General features: G+C 30.4%; 1 protein-coding gene across 2 annotated transcripts in view; it reads right to left on the bottom strand.

The window, feature by feature from the left end:
• Window positions 1–17,808, bottom strand: part of Glo1 (Glyoxalase 1) — a 38,694-nt gene extending 20,886 nt beyond the window's left edge. The window contains exons 1-2 of one of the 2 annotated variants that reach the window (XM_075356254.1): window positions 17,545–17,808; window positions 14,760–14,983 (exon numbers count right to left, since the gene is read on the bottom strand). In XM_075356254.1, coding sequence (XP_075212369.1) covers window positions 14,760–14,983; window positions 17,545–17,616 — 296 coding nt within the window. In that variant the 5' untranslated portion in view covers window positions 17,617–17,808. The remainder of the gene's footprint in view (window positions 1–14,759; window positions 14,984–17,544) is intronic. The other variant, XM_075356253.1, reaches the window with a different exon arrangement.
• Between the last annotated feature and the right edge of the window lie 4,683 nt (window positions 17,809–22,491).

Raw genomic sequence — 22,491 nt, 5'->3', positions numbered from 1 at the left:
TTCATTTATCAGCAATAAAACCTCATGTACTGCAAGGATTTTCCTCACTGGAAGACAAGGAGCATGTTAAATAAATATTACTCTTATAGAAACTATAAATGACTGTAAAAAAAATTGAAAAATGTTAGTACTTCAGAACCATGTCAATAAAGCAATAAGCATTTATTCACTTAATACTGAATTGATGGAATGCTTTGATAGATTTACAAGTAGAACAATCAAGAATAAAAACATAATTACTAATTTATCTGAAAGTAATGAAACTGGATCTAATACCTGTAGTTATAAGATAGATAACAACATCTTTAAAATAGGTGATCAGAACATGACAAAAAGTGAAATCTAAATAAAAATTAAAAAAAAAACTTAACTCGATTACAGACATAAAAAATAACAAGAAAATTAAATTTATTCACAAACTGATAATTCATCTAAAAGTTTAAACATTGATAACTCTAAGAAAGAAAATCGCAAAAAACAGAACTGGTGAACACTTCAAAAAACATGAAATTACATTCAACAATGAAACTTCTCAGAATCAAACATATTCACCCGATTCAGTTGAAAATTTAGTTCTGTTATTTTCAACTGGATTTTACTGTCCCTTTTTAAATGTTATCATTGCTTCTTTGATGCATTAAAGTAATTTATTAAAGCTGATAAAATTTATTTGATCTAATGTAATACATTGGAAAACGATAATTATATGTAATATTGTATGAAACTGTTGACATTGTAAAATAATATTCATCCAATATTTAAACTCGATTCTGTTAACTGGAAGTTTAGGTACATATTAAATATATTGAATAGAGAAACATAATGCCACGAGCTAAACAAATTTAATTGAAATTTAAAATACATACATATTGTGTATTCAGAATATTTCATTTAATTTTTAGTCCAGTTTGAGTATTATATATTTGAATGTTAAATAATCAATGAATAAATAACATATTTTGTTAAGTAATTCTGATTCAGATATTATTTTTATCAGATTAAGAAGGATCAGATGAGTGTATTAATAATGATAAATTTATAACTGCAACAAGAAAACATCAGATTCAATATACAATGATCTTCCAGAACCCAAGAAGAAAATCAGAATATCTTACTTAATATCATTTAAAAAAAAAGTGGTGAGGAAGTATACCAAAACTGGTCAAATGTGAAAATATCACCTATTCTTAATGTTGTATCTTTGTTAAAGTCAAGAAAATTAATTTCTTCTAAAATAAAGCAAAAGGAAAACAATCATTAATGTATGTGCCTTCATTTTAATGAAAGTGAAAAATGTTTAGGACTCTGAACTTTTTTTTTTTAGCATATTTAAAATGATAAACAAGGGATGCATAGGAACATAAGGTGAGCCACAAAATAAAGTAATGTTGTCAAGATTCTTAAAAAAAAGTATTTTCTTTAACTATTAAGTATAAATTAATAAAATTCTTTCATTATTGGTTTACACATGTATAAAGCGAATACTTTTGTATGCAATTGCAGGTCATTGACTATTAATTCATAAGTCTCATTAAAAGAAAGATTTTTTATAATACTATCATCTTTGGCTGCTTGTCGTGGCCTGGCTGATAGTCATTCATTGCAAGCTGGTGTGAACAACTCGGCAACTTATATAACAACTTAATATTTGTTGCTACAGCCTTTAATTCACTGTACCAAGACCACAGTAATTTTTAATCCATTAAAACAAAATTAATATGAATGATCAATATTTTAAATAGTTAATAATTTATAAGCACCTAAAATTTTACTTTGTTAAAATTTTACTATATCAATACTGCAAGGTTATTAAAAATATTAAATGATTTACAATGGATTTCTTTTAAGTCTTTAAACTTACATAAACAAAAAAAAAATCTGAAATTTACAGAATATTTAAGAAATGAGTTAAATATGCAAAGATGGAATTCAGTTAAAATATTTATTATATTTTAACTGAATTGTGAAATTCTTTTTACTGTTCTGTTTTTTGATTGCTTAATCAGTACTCTTAAGTAAATCTGTTTAATCGAAAAGTGGCATTTTTAGGTAGTTGTGATTTATGTATAATGAACCCCGTTACTATTAGATCTTTTATTATAAATTTAATAATTCCTGTGCTGAGAAATTTTCATTTCATTTTGAATTCTAATGTGGAGAGATTTTCTATATAATTTTTTTTATAATGCATTGTCATATTGGTATAATCATTATTAGTGTTACATTTTGAATTCCTGCTAAAGAAACTTACCTTTAATTCTTGTGCTCATACAATCAAGACTGACAGGTCTTTACTTACACTACCACCTTCCAGAGTAATTCCTTCCTGACCACTCTCTGCTTGCGCAGTAGACTACGACTGTACAATTATGATTCGTCATGACAGGTAGAGGTTAAAAACCTTGAATAAATTATGTCACGCTCTTTATATGACTCAATTAAAGGCTATTCACTTTGAATTATTTTCTGACCTCACTTCACAGTCATTCATAGCAGCATTTAAAAGATTTTTATCATGTAGGGGTATTCCTACTCAAGTTTTCTGATAATGAGTCCAACTTCTGTTGAAAGTCAACATTCAAGCATTCTAATCTATAAAAGGTATAACTTGGTAATCTATACCTCCATCTTCTTCCCATTTTGATGGTTTATGGGAGAGCATAATTAAGTCTCAATTCCCATGCTATTTTTGCTATTTCTACAGATCACAGAGATCCAGAACCCATATCAACTTTCAACACTTTCTCATTGGATGTCCACTCACATCTGTGCCTGAACTCAATTAACAAAAATTGAAATTACCTACTTAGATTGCTGGCAACTACTCTAAAAATTTCTGCCTTCTATTGGAAACGATGGTTTAAGGACTATTTACATTATCTTTAGCAACACAATAAATGGCATTTCCCTTTTCGTAACCTTTGTGTCAGAGACTTAATATTAATTACCAAAGAAAAGTCTCCAACCATTCATTGGAAAAATGGAATTGCTATCCAGGTTTATCTGAGTTCTGACAACTGGTAAGGGTTGTCGATATCGATACAGTTAAATGTCAATTTAGAATACCTGTGCACAGATTGCTTATTACCAACCTCTAATGATAAATTTAATATTCATATACTTTATTGTTAATATATCATTTGATTTGTTTTCACGTAGTAAGATCGCTATTATGTTCATAAATATTTTATTATTATTTATAATCTAAGCAGTTAATGAACTAGCAGTTAATGATGTTAAAGAACAATTTAGATTCGGAGTAACAGTACAAGGTGAAAAGATAAAGATGCTACGATTTGCTGATGATATAGTAATTCTAGCCGAGAGTAAAAAGGATTTAGAAGAAACAATGAACGGCATAGATGAAGTCCTACGCAAGAACTATCGCATGAAAATAAACAAGAACAAAACAAAAGTAATGAAATTTAGTCGAAATAACAAAGATGGACCACTGAATGTGAAAATAGGAGGAGAAAAGATTATGGAGGTAGAAGAATTTTGTTATTTGGGAAGTAGAATTACTAAAGATGGACGAAGCAGGAACGATATAAAATGCCGAATAGCACAAGCTAAACGAGCCTTCAGTAAGAAATATAATTTGTTTACATCAAAAATTAATTTAAATGTCAGGAAAAGATTTTTGAAAGTGTATGTTTAGAGTGTCGCTTTATATGGAAGTGAAACTTGGACAATCGGAGTATCTGAGAAGAAAAGATTAGAAGCTTTTGAAATGTGGTGCTATAGGAGAATGTTAAAAATCAGATGGGTGGATAAAGTGACAAATGAAGAGGTATTGCGGCAAATAGATGAAGAAAGAAGCATTTGGAAAAATATAGTTAAAAGAAGAGACAGACTTATAGGCCACATACTAAGGCATCCTGGAATAGTCGCTTTAATATTGGAAGGACAGGTAGAAGGGAAAAATTGTGTAGGCTGGCCACGTTTGGAATATGTAAAACAAATTGTTAGGGATGTAGGATGTAGAGGGTATACTGAAATGAAACGACTAGCACTAGATAGGGAATCTTGGAGAGCTGCATCAAACCAGTCAAATGACTGAAGACAAAAAAAAAATTATAATCTAATCTGCATATTTATATTAATTGTGATGTTACATTCATATTGCTCTTACACTCCTAAACAATCTACAGAATAGTTACTATACTACATATATGCACATATGCATACATATACATTATAAGTTTTATTTATTGATATATTTACTGACTGATTTATTATTTTGGTGCAATAAGACACCAGAGATTATTTCTTGATTGATCTATTGGAAAAATAAATATGGTTGGTATGCATTTGCTGTAAACCTTGGACTTTACAAATCTCCAGAGATAAAAGTCGCATGACCTTGGTGGCCAATTGTGACCAGTGTTGCATGAGATCAGCCATGCATGAAATGTGGCACCCCACATGATACGTGGCACCATCCAACTGGAATAACATCTCAACATCAAAACCAAAGACCTTGGCTTCCAACTGAGGCCACAAAAATGTTGTATCATTTTGTGATCATGCTGACTACTGTCAGTTACTGCACTTCCAAACTCATTTTTGAAGAAATATGGCTCAATAATTCCACCACACAAACATTTGGGAATAAATTGGCTTTTCAATGTCCCGAGGATCTTCCGAGCTCCAAATGCCCAAACATCCACGTAATTTGTGCACAGTTTCAGCACTATACTCCTGTATTTGTAATATGCTTTCACGATAGTTATGTGCTCCTGCATTATGTATTTCTCTATCACAACCAACTCACTACTAACTGCAATGTGATTACAATATGTGCTTCACAGAATGTTACTAACCCAACAGAAAAAATGGTTTGCAATTTCAATCCTAAATCCTGTGTTAATTTTGTAACACCTTACATCAACATCCAAAATTATATACTGAAATTGAGTCTGAAGAGAAAAATAATCGTATAATTTTACAGTAAAATAATTTTAATTCCTAAAAAATATCCATGCCAATAAAGTAACACTGGTAATAGCATATCAAATCCTGGGCAATTCAGATACTAGGATCCCAAAAAATTTGGGGACATAAAATACTTTTGTTTTACTTGTAGATATTTTCATTTTCTTTAAAATATTACTCATCAGATTTAAAAAGCATTTAACATATAAATATGCAGTAGTTCTGACTGGTGTGTCAGAAGTACTGCTGGCACTGGGGATACAGTGGAAGAGTGCAATAGTGCAGTAGAACAGTGTAGACATCATAGGTGGCAAGAAGCCGCATGAAACAACAAGGTAACACAAGAAGCAAAACATGTCATGTTATTAATTATTCTATATTTCCAGGTTTTATAAATAGTATTCTTCAAAACTATTATATGAAATAATAATATAAATAAAAATATTATTAAAATGGATAATAAAGAAAAATAAGACATGTTCACCATACATTGCACTTGAGCACATGCATGTAATGTGTTTGTGTGGATATTCCTTGTGTATCTAAACTTAAGACAACTTTCCACAACTGTAAACATTTTGGAATTCCTCAAAGTGAATGATGTCTAAGGCCTGCCAAAATTTTTCAATCACTTCTTTCATGTTACAAAAATTTTTTTCAATAAATTTATTTTTAAAATTGGAAACCATCTTTTTTTCAACAAAAACTGTTGGGCATTGAGAGTAATGTAGGCAGAAGTATTGTGGTGCAGAAAACAATCACTAAACTCCGCTACTTCTGGGCAGTTTGTAACTCTCACACAATCTTCTTAACATACCTAGGTAGAAATGCTGATGCACTGTCTGTCAAGAAGGAAAAAGTTTTCTGTAAGCAATAAAAGATTTTCACATCAACAAAAGAAATCAATTATCTTCATATTCAATCAAATTTGACGTGCTGTTTTCAATTTGCTAAATTCAACAATTTCCACAGAAGCTTGATTCTTGTAAGGTTTCAGGTTTCAGGGTTTCTGGTTGTTTTTTTTTGTTTTTTTTAATGTCTGAGTAAATGAGACAAATTTTGCAGCAATGCACTTAATGTTCAAACTTCTGTTAAAGTTTGCTGGGATGACTTAAAGACACACAAGTCAATCAGAAACCTTCAACAATGATTTTGATTTACTGAATAATTTTTTTACCCTTTTCATCACCTCTGATTGTAATGGGTGCCCAGGTCATAATTTCTTCTAGTGACATTCTTTTCGCCGTTTGAAATGTGAAAACCACTTTTAGACTTGCTTTACTTAAAGCTTCTTCCTTAAAAGAATCACTCGCTATTTGAGCAGCCATTTATCTTAAAATAAACAAAATTTTACACAGACTCACAGTACTTTATGAACAGCCATAAAAAAAGCTGACAATACAGTTGTTGGACTCTCCCATCATGCAGCTGAAGCCTAATCTGTGGGTTGTTTCTGATTCACAGCTTACACACATAACTTAATTAAAAATATTTATCATTTTATATAAATATATTTTTTCATTTATTTAATTCAATGATTCTAACTAAAATGTGTGTGCATATCGTATTTAATTCATGTGGATGTGGTGGAACTTGCTGCAATGGTTGGCACTAACTAAACTAATGTAATTTTCCAACTAACATAGAACAAAAATTTGTTTGTGCGTTTGGTAGACAGGTGTAGCTGCAAAGCTTAATGCACCCAGGTACCAAGTCAACCGGGCAGCTGAGTTCAAGACATAGCCAGACGAGTTACTCTTTTACATTTTAAATATTAATCATTTATTTACTTCTACTGCTCACTTGTGATGTCACAACAAAGCAGTACTACAACAGCTGTTCAACAGTGCTACAGTAGTGCTCCTTGTGGTGACAAGGGGTATTATTAATGCAGTATGCTTATTTAGCCACTAGTTTAGAGGATTTTTTGGGGTGGGGTTGCAATTTCATAAAAATGATTTCTTGCAAATATTGTTATTTTTTTTTTAACAAATGTGGTTGAGAAAAAAAAAGACCTTAATTAGGTGAAATCTTGAGATACTGAGGGAAACCTTGCTCTATAGCCTTAACATCAATGCCCATTATGTAAAATAATCTGACTAAGCCTGGTCAAAATTGGTAGTTCTGGAGAAATAAGGTGATTTAGAGGTCATCACTCCAAACACACACACACACACATGTTTGTAAAATCAATGATGTTTGTAAAATCAATGATGTTTATCAGTTTGATAATACAATGTCTGTAGAAGTCATAATCTGTCTTGGTTTAGAAAAGTATCATACCATAAAGGATGTCAAAGTGGGGAATTATTTTATTTTATCATAGAACAGAATAACACTGATTTTTACAGATATTATTATCTGTTAATGCATTAACTGTAAGATAATGAATTACATGATAACAAATAAAAATGCTAAGGCACAAAACTCCAGTTTGTTCATTCATCCAAACAAATTTTCAATTGTGTATCAGGGTTACTATCTAATACCACCATTTCCATTGATACACAAAGCTTAGGCAACATTATAGAGATGTTTTCAGCCATGTATCATTCATAGCAACCAGTTGTTTTCTCTAATAAATGAATATTACCAATTAATATGCAGTATATTCATAGTCTCTGCCATTCCATATATCAATATTTAACAGAAAATTAAAATCAATTTCATTTCTACATTAAACAGCTGCATGTAACAGCTCATTTGACAGATGTGTACTTCATTAATTTGTTAAAACAATAATTAGAACTACAATCGTTGACCGATAGAATACTGCAAAAAAAAATCTAATACCATGGATCCTACCACACATTTTAAGGCTGCCAGAATAAACAATTTAAAAGAAGTTGGTAATCCTTTCTATGGGCTGGTAAAAAACTTTCCAGCATCTGGCTGAAGTATACTAGTATTCAATGCTTTCGATGATGCTGGTTTGAATAACTGTGCCAAAGTGCACATTCCATTATTCAGAACTTATGCTTCTGAATCATTAATATCTTTAAAGTCCTTGTTAGTGTGATCAATATATATTTTATTTATATTTAATTTATAACACATTTAGATACATTTTCACTTATTTAAATATTATATTATTAGTAACTTCTCACATTTTTGAGTTTAAAAATGGTGTACATGTACAATATTTATGTTTAAAGAGTATTATAATTAATGTATTCATATTTAGTTTCATATTTTAAGTTATGTCTTTTACCATTTGATTTACACTAACAATACTATTAAGACAAAATATATAATATAAAAAAGCTGTTGAACTCAACTAGATTAACAAATTTATATGCTTTACATAAGCAAGAAGAAAAGAGTTATATAGTTTATTTATCATTAATAAAGAGGACATGAAACTGAACAGGTGCATTGTTTCAACATATACATTCAATGATTGCTATTCATAAAAAAATTATGAAAAAGCTGTAATAATTATAGTCATATGACATAGTGTAAAGTTTTAGAAGATCTAAATTACTGTGGTTCATACAAATAAGAAAAAAAAAAAAATAATATTTTTGGTTTTTTATTTTTTCACCAACATAAATTTTATGTAAATGTTATTATATTTCTAATTTTTATAGGTTTTTAAACATTAACTATTTTACACACTGCATTTTTAATTTTCATTTGCTTCTTTAGATTTTATGAAAAATTTATTGTTTTCCTTTAAACCAAATTGAAATATTGTCACTTACCAATTCTGAATCGTAACTTTTAATATGGTTATAAACTCATAAATATAACTTTTCATTTATTTTAAACTAAAAAAAATTCATTGACCTGCTATAATAGCTTTTTTTTGTATGTTTAGCATACGAAACAACCGTAGGTATTACTTCAGAGGATGATGTGTATGAATGCAAATGAAGTGCAGTCTTGTACAGTCTCAGGTCAACCATTCTTGTGATGTGTGGTTAATTGAAACCCAACTACCAAAGAACACCACTATCCACAACCTAGTATTCACATCCGTATAAAAGTCCTTTACTAGGATTTGAACCTTAAAGCTCTCAACTTTGAAATCAGCTGATTTGCGATGTTGAGTTAACCACTAAACCAACCTGATGAGTTTGCTACAGAAGCTAGTTTAAAGTAGATAACTTATGAAAAAAGAAACTTGGTTAAATAAATTTAACAACATAATACAGCATTGATATCAAATAATAAATCTCATGTCTTATTTTTTAGGATTCAAAACAAAGCACAATACCAAATGATAGTTCTATTAAAATATTTTATTTTTTACATTATGGGAAATATAATTATTTTTATGATATACAATAAAACGAATAAATATTAAACCTTTATCATTTTTATTGATGAACTAAATACAACAAAAGAGCTGTCTTGAATAGCTGACAATATTATAAATGGAATATTGATCAAAATACAATAAATAGACCTAGTATTCATAAATATAAGGGTCCTTCAACAGTTTTCAGAATTGACACTTTCCATTTAAAATAGCAGTTATGATACATCCCTTTTCCTTCAACTGGATAACGTTTTATTTATTTATAGATACCACAGTGTTTATTTCAAATATGTTCTTAATTTATTTTTCAATCTATTGATTAATATTCAGTTCTGATACATTCTTTGACTTTTTTTATGGGGGCTCTTTCAATCTCTTTACTTTTTTAAAATATATTACTGCTTAAAAAACTTTTTTACAGGTTTATTGTTTTGGCATTTCCATAAGATTAAAAACTGTTTTAGTTGAGCACTATGTAGCACTTTTTCATTTTTTTCTGGGCAATAATAATTTCTCTGGTTTTTCATCCATGAAATTAAAATGAGAAAATTATAATTTCATTATTTAGCAATGTTTATGACATCACATTTTGATATCAAGATAAGATCATGTTCTTGTTTCCTTTCCAACAATACTAGCAACAGCTGCGTGTAATATAATATGAGGGAAAAATTATTTTATGGGATCTGCCGATGAAATGCCAGTCAGAATGGAACTCAATTACAAAAAATTATGTTAAAATTTTTTTTACTGATTTGCAGAAGTTTTCCACCACGAATTCCTATCAGCAGACTGAAAAGGAAATCTATGTCAATATCCTTGTTGTCTATGGGATGTAATCAGATGAAAATATCCTGAAAGATTGGAATTCCTTTTAATGACAGTTTACCAGCACATCAATCCATGTTGATCAGAAAGTACTTCATATGACAGAATCTAATATCTCTGGAAAACCGTCATTAAATCTCTTGATTTGGCATTAGCTGATTTTTACTGGCCTCTGCTTGAAACTTACTTTCCTTGAAAAAAAAAGCAATTCAGCAAAGCTGATGCTCCATCACAAATATGACAAAGCAGCTGAAAGAAGTTTCTCTGTGCATTTCCAAAAACTTTACGAACACTAGTAAAAATTTGTAGCAGTCAAAGTAATTTAAACAGTGTAAAACTATAATATATAAAGTTTCTGTAATATAAATGTATATGCAAACATATATATATATATATATATATATATATATATATATATATATATAGTATTATATATATAAAGAAAGTTTTCGCAAAGAAAGTATTCACAGTTACCAAAATAAACTGCGCTGATCATTAGTTCATCAAACTATAAAGTAATACTTTCATTGTCCTCCATCAGTTGTTATTACAGCCGATGATGATGAAGTATCCTGGTTAAAACTCAGTTAATCATATTTAATTTTAATTGGATACAGATGCTCATGTTGGAGGTTACTTCAGTCAATGGGGAACAATTAATGACATTGTTTTTAAGAAGTTAAACATACAATAAGACTAAGTGGCAAATTGTAATTGAACAATAGGCTGTGTGATTAACAAAATAAAAATTAATAATACAAAAATGTAAAATGTAATGTACAATAATTATTTCATACTAATGAAAAGTTACTATTTTTTTGAATTACATAGCCTAGCCTAAACGCTTTATCTATGACAAAATATAGCAATTTCATTAAACTTGGTCATTGTTTACCTGAGTCATTGTATTGTAGGATATACATAGATACAAAAAGCTTAATGATAACTGGTAAAATTAAAAAAGTAAAATACGTCAAATGTTTGAAATATTGTAGAAATTTCCAATGCACAGCATATTACAATATAAATCTAAAATTTTGTTAAATAATTTTGACAAAAAATTATTGCAAATTTTATGAGCTGACTCATAATGATTAATTATGACTATTAATTATTACTTAGTTATGGTTTAATTTCATGTGTAAATATATACACTTATTTATGAATTATATACCATGCAGTTAATTATTGATATAATTAAAAAAAAATAGATCTGATAGTAAAACATGTAATTCTGTAATACTGGGTGTACAAAAAAAAATATTGGGTTCTAATTTGTTATAATATCTCTTTATCCCTTTGGTGAAGTGAACAGTACTGATTAAAGGCAAGAATCAAAGAGCAAAAACAACCGTTTTAGTTGCATGCATTGCTATAGACTGATTCCCAATCTTTCCACTAGCCACTAGCAAAGATTGTGACTTTTGAACAAAAAGTCTTCTGTGTTTTGCAGTTTGCAAAATGTGAATCTGCAGTTACAGTTCAATGTGTGTTCTGGAGAAAGTTCAATTGTGAACCTCCAAGTAACAATAACATTTGTTGATGGCATATTCACTTTGAAACAACTGGATGTCTATGTAAAGGCAACAATGAGATAACCAAGAGCATCCAAAGAAAATATTAAATGTGTAAGGGAGTCTTTCCTGTGTGATCCTAAAAAATCTGTCAGAAAGACTAGCTGTGAACTAGTAATGTGAACTAGAACATAAGTAGGTAATAATAGTGTGAAATGTTTTGAGGAAATACTTACACATGCATCCATACCGTTTACAGTTGTTACAAGCTTTAAAGTCTCTACGTTATGCTTGCTGACTTTGCAATCAAAATATTGCAGCATTAAGATGATGATTTTCTTGATCGTGTTGATTGTATCAAGTTATGAGACATTTCCTCTTAGTGGAAAATTAAGTACACATAATACCCATACAGGATCAGGAAATAACCATGAACTCTTACAATGTGAGTGCAAATAAATGTTTTCTGTGCAATATCCTGACAGTAAGATAAGCTGTGTACATGGCTCTTTCTTCAACTGCAAGATGAACCAAAGAATTTTTTTAGCAACAAGATAGTGTGTCTCCTGATTGGCATAACTCTACGAGACTAGTCTTAATGACCAATCTTGCTACCGAAATTTTCCCCAACTGCTGGATTGGTTGGCACATACTCAATGACATGGTTTGTGTACGGTGTACTCCAATGTCAACTGATCTGATCCCATGTGAATTTTTCCCTTTGGGATTTTATAAAGGATCATGTATTTGTGCCTTCGCTATCTATTGATCTACCTGATTTGAGGTACAGCATTGAAATAGCTGTTGCTCCATTACTCTAGACATGGTGGTTAATGTATGGGATCAACTCTTGTATAGACTGGATGTAGGATGCATGACAAAAGAGTTATTCACATTGAACGTTTGTAGGGAAAACTTTCTCTTTCATTTCATTTGAGATTTATTATTGGTCATCGTAAAGAGATATTTAACAGCCTTAAAACCTCCTTTTATTAAGCACCATGTAATATAATAAAATCTCAGGTAATTCAGAATATGTAGAGAATTTTGATATTGCAAAGGTTAACAATAAGGTATTGCCCATGGGTTTTTCCGGTCTTGTAATCATTATACTTTAGTAATACTTGCTATCGAACATAATTAAAAGAAAAAAAAAACAAACATCATGATAAAAAGACACAAAACAGCTGAGGAGATAGAAAGAGTGAATGAATGATTTGAACGATAACACTACCAACTTAAACAAAAAATTGTTAATTAAAATAACATATCATTAACAATGTCTTATAAAAATAAATCTATGCAGATAAAACACACATATACAAAAAACTTTTAATAATATAACAAATAAAATTTTGCAAGCATTAAGAAAACTAAATATAATTGAAAACATTTAAATTAACAAATGCGTACATTAATCTTAGTAATAAAAAAAGCCATAATCATAATGATAAAAAACTGATAAAATAAATTGGAAAACAAAAAAAAATTAAAGAAAAGATGTTACTTAAAATCTAAACCTAAAAGTCATTTTGACTGTTAACATACTGACTGCATCAATGTAAGATGTACCAATGAGAGAGGGCCACCTAATGATTTTTTTTTTACTTTTTGCTTCTTTGATTAATAATTAAGATATAGGCAATAAAGATAACTAATAAAAATAATCATTTTTGCTTTTATCACAAATAAAAAAAAGCATAACATAAAAAAACAACAAAATGCAGTAACTCACTCTACCACTGCGGCCTTTTGGAAAATTCTATTTCAAAGTAAAACATATATGAATATTCAATCTCATCTGTGTACTACTAATAACTTTTTCTTCTATTTACATACAATTCCTTTATGACTGATGATGATAATGATGATTCATTTCATTTTCTGCGAAATTTTAAATGGATAATTCCACCTTATTTTTAATTTAACTAAATTTATTTAACGCTTTTTGTGGTGCTAGTAATATTTTTATTTATTCTATATCTTTCTGTTTACATCATGTGTTCAGAAGATTAATCATTAATTGCTCCACATGATAATGATTCTGATGTGTAACTAAATTATCAAAATTTCAAATTAATTTAGAGGTTTAATTACACTAAACTGTGAAAAATGTTAACTGTATTTTATCTACACTTGCATTAATATACAAAATTTGAATAATAAAATATTTTTATTTCCAGTTATGGTTTTGAACAGCAACTGCTGCAATCTTTTTAAAAAGAAACATTTACATATATGTTATTTATGTTCAAATAAATACCGTTTATAGATTCACTTTTAGAAAACTACCATTTCTTTCCGTAATAGTGATTATGGTAGTTATTGGAAGCAATTTTTCAGTAAGCATTTCAGTAGTACAACATTAAAGAAGCTGTTATCACTAAATTTATTGAAAAATCCATAGGCAGGAATAAGCCTAAATGTACGTGGAAGATCAAGATCTACAGTGATAAATACACTAAATTACGGTGATAGTACAAGCAAATAAAACTGTTGAATTAAAAAAAACTAACTAAAGAAAAAAATTGGTCTTCCAAGTTGTACTGTGGCAAACAGGGATGGTTTTACAAAATAATACGTGAAAGACACAACAATGTACCTTTGCAGCTATTCATTGATTTCTCCTAGTAGTATAATGAACCTCCCTAGCAGCGACTGTATTAAACAATCATTATAACACTACATACTGAGGAAACAGTACATTAAAAATTAAATAAATTAAGAAATAACAACAAATAAAAAATACAATACACTATAAATTAATAATTCTAGTATTGTTTATAGAATGGAAGTAAAAAAATAAAACAATTGTCGTTTTTTTAGGCAATCCTGAAAAATCAATTTCAATGAAAGTGTAATGAAAGCTTATAAACATCTAAACCAGTAAAATTTATGACTCAGATTGTTAACACAACCTAATAAACATCCCTTATATAGGGTTGGAAAAGATAAACATTTATAAAAGGTTTAAATTAAAAAATTAAATGTTGCTAAATGTAGTCTTTATGACAGAAAACTTTCACAAACAGATTTTTAATAAACTAAAATTATGAAAGGCAATTTGATATTCACAATCAATATTCAAAATGAAGTATCTGTATGATACTGTAAGTTTCCCTACTAACCTGAATGTTTTCTTGTTTTCCAATTTATTTCAGTAACCATTTAGTGCATAGCTCTTTCTTCATAATTAATAAAATGATTTTGCTGCTTACTGTGTTAATTCTAAGGTAGCCTTTCTTGAAAATGTCCATTCAATCTGTTCTGCTTTATTTTTAGGAATATCGTCAGGACTCTCATAACCCAAAAAAAATAAAGAAAACTTCATTTCAGGAAAATCAAGTTTTTGTAGTAAAGTCATTCCTAATACCTCAGTGTAAAATGGCAATGATTTCCTCGGATCCTTTATGCGATACATAGTTTGCTGCATACTAAAATCCTATAAAAAAAGGTAAATTTTAATCAGGTAATAATTTAAAATGGTTTTTAGATGCAAATTAACAACATAACATAATAAAAAATAGTGCTATATTATTATTCAAATTTACTTTCATTAATTACTTGTTTTATGTCATTCTACAATTAAAAACAGTATAAGTAAAAGGTACGACAGTGAAGCAGGACCATTTTAAACTCCAGTATTTAAATAAGTTTTTATTTTAACATGAAAATTTCTACAGTTTTCTGTTAAGAAAGACGTGCCACTTTATTTTTTTACAATAATGTTTGACAGGTGGGCACCATTACTATCTGTGCACTCTTGTAGTCTTAACTGAGAGTTCTTTATTACTCACCGAAACATGGCTGGTGTAAAGCGTGCAACTTCTTGAATTTTTCATTTTAGTTCTACGGATGTTTTTGGCTGCTCGTTGTACAATTTTCTCTTGAGCAAACCTCAAAGAAAAGTCACATGCAGGCAAATCAGGAGATCTAGCTGGCCAAACAATGTCCCCATTCTTGGATATGATATGGCATGGAAAGACTTCTCTTAAAGTAGTAATAGGCACACAAGTTATACGACTTGTAGTGTACAACAGTTTCAGCCACGGAGTAATTTGTTGGTTGTATAAACTGTATATATTTAGTAATGCTGGATAACCAATTATTCATAATCATTACTTTTATTTACTTTCAAAATTTACACTTCATTAATTAAACATTGCAATGAGAATTTATGTTTTTTAGTTAAGTTCACATTTATTCACATTTTAAACATATATATAATATATGTCTAGCTAGAAGAATAAGAAGAGGACAAAGAAGACAAATGAATCTGAACAGTAGCACTGTCTGGCTGGAACTATGTAATTTGTGGAACTTGAACAAATTCTTGTCTCAAGCATGTTGTGATCATGCTTGTGTAATAGTTTTACCATATCCTTGATTGGCAGATGGTGCTAATAATGCCAGATGACATTAAGTGTATACTGTGACTTTGTACTGAGCAATAGTTTCTTATGCGGATTTTCAGTGCTTCAATGTAGACTATTTTGCTTATTTATATAGGTGAAAATGAGTTTTGTCTGACAGACATATGGTGGATAAAGCTTTCATCACCATCCAAAAGTTCCAAAATTTCTTAACAAAAATTAATGCAAGCAACCAAATTAGCATCTTTTAATTCCTGATCAATTTGAATTTTATACGAGTGGATACTGAAGTCCTTATGTAAGAAACCTTCTGCATGTTTAATTGCAGAAGGTTTTGGACTGGTGTGTTACGGCAGTTCAAACTGATCAATGTTTTCTGATGTTCTAACATTTCTGCTGTTCCCCATGTGTTAAATTTAGTGTAGACCCAGTTTTCTCAAATTGTTTAACCCATAAGTTAGTTCCAAGATCAGATGATACCACTCATGACACATAATACTGAACAGACTGTGAAATCACCTTCACAGTTGTTACAGAATCACGATTTTTATAAAGGGATTTAACACAAATCACAATGAGCACATCAGCAGCATGAACGTTTTGTAAACATGGTTCATTGATTACACTGTTCCATGTTAAGAAATGGCATTAATGACTGACAATTTATCAAGTTCAGTGCCCTTATCCAAACATTAAATGAATAACACTTTTAAATTTTCCTGCTTCAATGTGTTCTTTATCAGGAAATAAACATTTCAGGCTATACACTTGATGTAAAACTTAATACCATTATGTATGGTTTACTAACTTCCTTATATTACTGATTGTGCTAAAATAATCACCTAGCTTAAAAGTAGCAAAGTATAATTTAGAATTTAAAAAATTCAAACAGTCACAAATATGTCAATTTTTATTCTTTTTTGTTATATGAATTATGCATAAATACAAAATGATAAGATTCTTCATCGAAATACTTAGTGAAAGCAACTTCAATTGAATATCTCTAGTATTTGAATTTAAGATGAAAAAGTGTCAAGAAAAATAGTGGTCTATATTAGAAAATTATGCTGCAGTACAACAATAGTCATCCAAAGCTATATCACTACTTTAAACATGATTAAACACGGTCCTATACATCTCTCTTATACGTAAATAACTAGTAAAATAGAAATAATTCGAATACCTCAACAATGAACAATAACCAATGCTAAAATGGTAATACATACCAAGGATTTTTAGTCTCTAAAAAATAATAAATCTTGTACACCAATGAAATATCAAGTATAGTTCTAAAATATTACTGGGAAAAAATAGTAGGCACTTTACTAGTTTTATCTATTGCTTGACTTGAAACATAAATGGTTGCTGAAAAAGTAAAAATAACCAAAATTATATCTTTAGCATAATGCTGAAGAAAAAGCAGATAATTACTACAAGCTTATTATTCTTTTAATTCTTACTATTTCAAATCTCCCAAAAAACAAAGTAATGTACTTAAGAGACTGACAACTAGTAGTTTATCGTTAAGACTTAAAGGTAACATTACACCACCTTATTTATAACTTACAACAAATGTGCAATGCCGGTATACATTACTTGTTTCAATACTTAACGAACAATTATTGCTTACCTTAGTAGAACCGTCTGACTGTTTGCACAACTCCTTTGCCTCACTATCCGTCAAGCCAACAGTATCACCCATATTTGTATAAGTTTGAACAACAAATGCAGTAATAATAAGTACTTACGAACAAAACGTACAATTACAACTATTTATCGATAAATCAAACGAAAGCGAACCAATAGGTCAAACTAACCAAAGTCTATCGAAATGATTGCAGTCAGTTAACAACTCAGTCAGATACACGCTTGGTACTGAACTGACTTGATCCACTTCATACAATATATAGCGTGAACGCGTCTTCGCAAATCAGCTGATTTCGAACATTCCAATCTTGGTAAGGCAGTTACTTTTAAACGGATTTCAATACTAGATCGTGTGTACCGGTGTTTTTTGGTGGTTGGGTTTCAATTAACCACAAATCTCAGAATTGGTCGACCAGAGATAGTACAAGACTATACTTCATTTACACTCGTACATATCATCCTCATTCCTCTGAAGTAATACCTGACGGTAATTCCCGGAGGCTGAACAAAAAAAAAAAAAAAAAATTAATTGTCTTGTATAAATTGAAGTTTCTCATCCTATAGTTCATTTTTTATCGTAAAGAACAAAGTTAACAAAAAATACGGAAATTTACACCTCTACTTGTAAAAGTAGAGGTAGAAGTAGTATTCAATTATACATATTATAATTTATTTTTGTTAATAATTGCTTTAGTTAAAATGTTGAACTGGGTAATTTTTTGATAAAGCAACTCGCCACCGGCAAGGAGTGCATAAGAATTTAATGAACAATAGCATTAGATTCTGACTGAGGCTTTTTTATATCTTAAAGAGCTTCTTGGAAAGGTATCTGAACTGAAATACTAATGTAAGTTAAAATAAAGATCGGATGGCTATGGAGCTTTGGAGAATAATTTACTACCTTCGAGAAAAAAATATCACAAATAAGTTCATTTTTACGTTTTTTGTATACTGAATCTGAAAATGAAATTAATTTTACACCACCAGTCTCGGATTTTTTTATGATCCTAGAAAAAAAGTAATTGTAAATTTTAAAAACTTTGGGACCTCAATATTTCATGAAATTAAGTTTTATAATCTCCAACCTCACTATAATAAGATTACAATTATTATCCCTGTGCGCTGCGGCCATATGCCAATCCCCGTCAGATCCGTAAGGTGCAGTATTTCGTAAGTGATCTTAGGAGGTACCTAAGAGCAGAGCTGGCCACAGCTGTTTCTCAGTTAGCTCGGGCGTCATGTTGCCATTACCGTTAGGGTCGTGTTTTAGTTTACATGTTGAAACTGTACGAGGGTCTAGGGTTATAACAATTATAGCCAAATATAGTTTTAAAAGTCAGGATTGCACTTATTGCCCACAACACTAATTAAGAAAAATAATGTATATTTCACCTTATACAATTATGGAATATATTAAACAATACTCGCTATGAAAATAAAGTAAAAAAATTACTGTCTCTTATAACTACCTTTTGAAATGTCTTATCTATATAAAATTAGTCTTTTAAGCCTTATTTGGTATGATATTTTTCAAAACATATATCTACGTAAAGTCCTGGCTAATATTGACATGTTTTGCAAAAACTTGCTCCTCTACCACTGCGATCGCTGCGAACCACACAGTCCTTAGTTTTTCTGTCAAAATGGGACATTGTGTGTAGTTTTACGTTAAGTCGCTCTTCTTCCGTATCTCATGGTAGGTTTCTTTTTTCACTTGCCTCACCAATTGTTTTACAAGTTCTCTTCTAAATTTTCTTTTTCTGACTATTTCGTTTTAAGTTTTTCTGCGTTAAATTATTTCTTGATAATCCAATTCATTTCTTATTTTATCAGAGTTATCAAGAATTATATGTGATTAATCCATTTTTGAAGCCTAATAGATAAATTTTTTTTTTGTCTTCAGTCATTTGACTGGTTTGATGCAGCTCTCCAAGATTCCCTATCTAGTGCTAGTCGTTTCATTTCAGTATACCCTCTACATCCTACATCCCTAACAATTTGTTTTACATATTCCAAACGTGGCCAGCCTACACAATTTTTCCCTTCTACCTGTCCTTCCAATATTAAAGCGACTATTCCAGGATGCCTTAGTATGTGGCCTATAAGTCTGTCTCTTCTTTTAACTATATTTTTCCAAATGCTTCTTTCTTCATCTATTTGCCGCAATACCTCTTCATTTGTCACTTTATCCACCCATCTGATTTTTAACATTCTCCTATAGCACCACATTTCAAAAGCTTCTAATCTTTTCTTCTCAGATACTCCGATTGTCCAAGTTTCACTTCCATATAAAGCGACACTCTAAACATACACTTTCAAAAATCTTTTCCTGACATTTAAATTAATTTTTGATGTAAACAAATTATATTTCTTACTGAAGGCTCGTTTAGCTTGTGCTATTCGGCATTTTATATCGTTCCTGCTTCGTCCATCTTTAGTAATTCTACTTCCCAAATAACAAAATTCTTCTACCTCCATAATCTTTTCTCCTCCTATTTTCACATTCAGTGGTCCATCTTTGTTATTTCGACTAAATTTCATTACTTTTGTTTTGTTCTTGTTTATTTTCATGCGATAGTTCTTGCGTAGGACTTCATCTATGCCGTTCATTGTTTCTTCTAAATCCTTTTTACTCTCGGCTAGAATTACTATATCATTAGCAAATCGTAGCATCTTTATCTTTTCACCTTGTACTGTTACTCCGAATCTAAATTGTTCTTTAACATCATTAACTGCTAGTTCCATGTAAAGATTAAAAAGTAACGGTGATAGGGAACATCCTTGTCGGACTCCCTTTCTTATTACGGTTTCTTTCTTATGTTGTTCAATTGTTATTGTTGCTGTTTGGTTCCTGTACATGTTAGCAATTATTCTTCTATCTCTGTATTTGAACCCTAATTTTTTTAAAATGCTGAACATTTTATTCCAGTCTACGTTATCTAATGCCTTTTCTAGGTCTATAAACGCCAAGTATGTTGGTTTGTTTTTCTTTAATCTTCCTTCTACTATTAATCTGAGGCCTAAAATTGCTTCCCTTGTCCCTATACTTTTCCTGAAACCAAATTGGTCTTCTCCTAACACTTCCTCCACTCTCCTCTCAATTCTTCTGTATAGAATTCTAGTTAAGATTTTTGATGCATGATTAGTTAAACTAATTGTTCTGTATTCTTCACATTTATCTGCCCCTGCTTTCTTTGGTATCATTACTATAACACTTTTTTTGAAGTCTGACGGAAATTCCCCTTTTTCATAAATATTACACACCAGTTTGTATAATCTATCAATCGCTTCCTCACCTGCACTGTGCAGTAATTCTACAGGTATTCCGTCTATTCCAGGAGCCTTTCTGCCATTTAAATCTTTGAATGCTCTCTTAAATTCAGATCTCAGTATTGTTTCTCCCATTTCATCCTCCTCAACTTCCTCTATAACACCATTTTCTAATTCATTTCCTCCGTATAACTCTTCAATATATTCCACCCATCTATCGACTTTACCTTTCGTATTATATATTGGTGTACCATCTTTGTTTAACACATTATTAGATTTTAATTTATGTACCCCAAAATTATCCTTAACTTTCCTGTATGCTCCGTCTATTTTTCCAATGTTCATTTCTCTTTCCACTTCTGAACACTTTTCTTTAATCCACTCTTCTTTCGTCAGTTTGCACTTCCTGTTTGTAGCATTTCTTAATTGCCGATAGTTCCTTTTACTTTCTTCATCACTAGCATTCTTATATTTTCTACGTTCATCCATCAGCTGCAATATATCGTCTGAAACCCAAGGTTTTCTACCAGTTCTCTTTATTCCGCCTAAGTTTGCTTCTGCTGATTTCCTTTTTAACATTCTCCCATTCTTCTTCTACATTTTCTACCTTATCTTTTTTACTCAGACCTCTTGCGATGTCCTCCTCAAAAATCTTCTTTACCTCCTCTTCCTCAAGCTTCTCTAAATTCCACTGATTCATCTGACACCTTTTCTTCAGGTTTTTAAACCCCAATCTACATTTTATTATCACCAAATTATGGTCGCTATCAATGTCTGCTCCAGGGTAAGTTTTGCAGTCAACGAGTTGATTTCTAAATCTTTGCTCAACCATGATATAATCTATCTGATACCTTGCAGTATCGCCTGGCTTTTTCCAAGTGTATATTCTTCTATTATGATTTTTAAATTGGGTGTTGGCAATTACTAAATTATACTTCGTGCAAAACTCTATAAGTCGGACCCTCTTTCATTCCTTTTGCCCAGCCCGTATTCACCCACTATTTTTCCAATGCTTGCATTCCAATCTCCAACTATTATTAAATTTTCATCTCCTTTTACATGTTTAATTGCTTCATCAATCTCTTTGTATACACATTCTACTTCATCATCATCATGGGCGCTTGTAGGCATATAGACGTTAACAATCATTGTCAGTTTAGGTTTTGATTTTATCCTTATTACAATGACTCTATTGCTATGCGTCTTGAAATACTCCACTCTCCTCCCTAACTTCTTGTTCATCACGAAACCTACTCCTGCCTGCCCATTATTTGACCCTGAGTTAATTAATAGATAAATACTAAATCACAAAGTGTAAACAAATCTAGAGTACAGCACATCACATGATACCACACTAAAGAGTGGAACATAACTGTATTTTAACATGACACCAGATATTATTCAGCGCTGCAAACCTTTCAAACACAAACTTTAAATATTTCAGTATTCTTTGACAAGGTTTCACCTCTAAACTGAGATGATGTGAAGACTTACAACAGTTTCAAAATAAAGTTTGTAGAGTGACCAGCTATACTGGCTGTCTGAGTCAAGGGTGAAAACATTAGTGGTCAGCAGTGCTTGCCATTAAAAGAGAGGACTATTGCAATAAATATAACTATGAGTTGTCTTGGAAATGGTGTTGGCCAGAACTGTTAGCCAC

This window comes from Lycorma delicatula, chromosome 2, assembly GCF_047948215.1.
Source record: "Lycorma delicatula isolate Av1 chromosome 2, ASM4794821v1, whole genome shotgun sequence".
Lineage (NCBI taxonomy): Eukaryota > Metazoa > Arthropoda > Insecta > Hemiptera > Fulgoridae > Lycorma > Lycorma delicatula.
The sequence above is the reverse complement of the archived record's forward strand: the minus strand, read 5'-3'. Positions and strand labels throughout refer to the sequence as shown.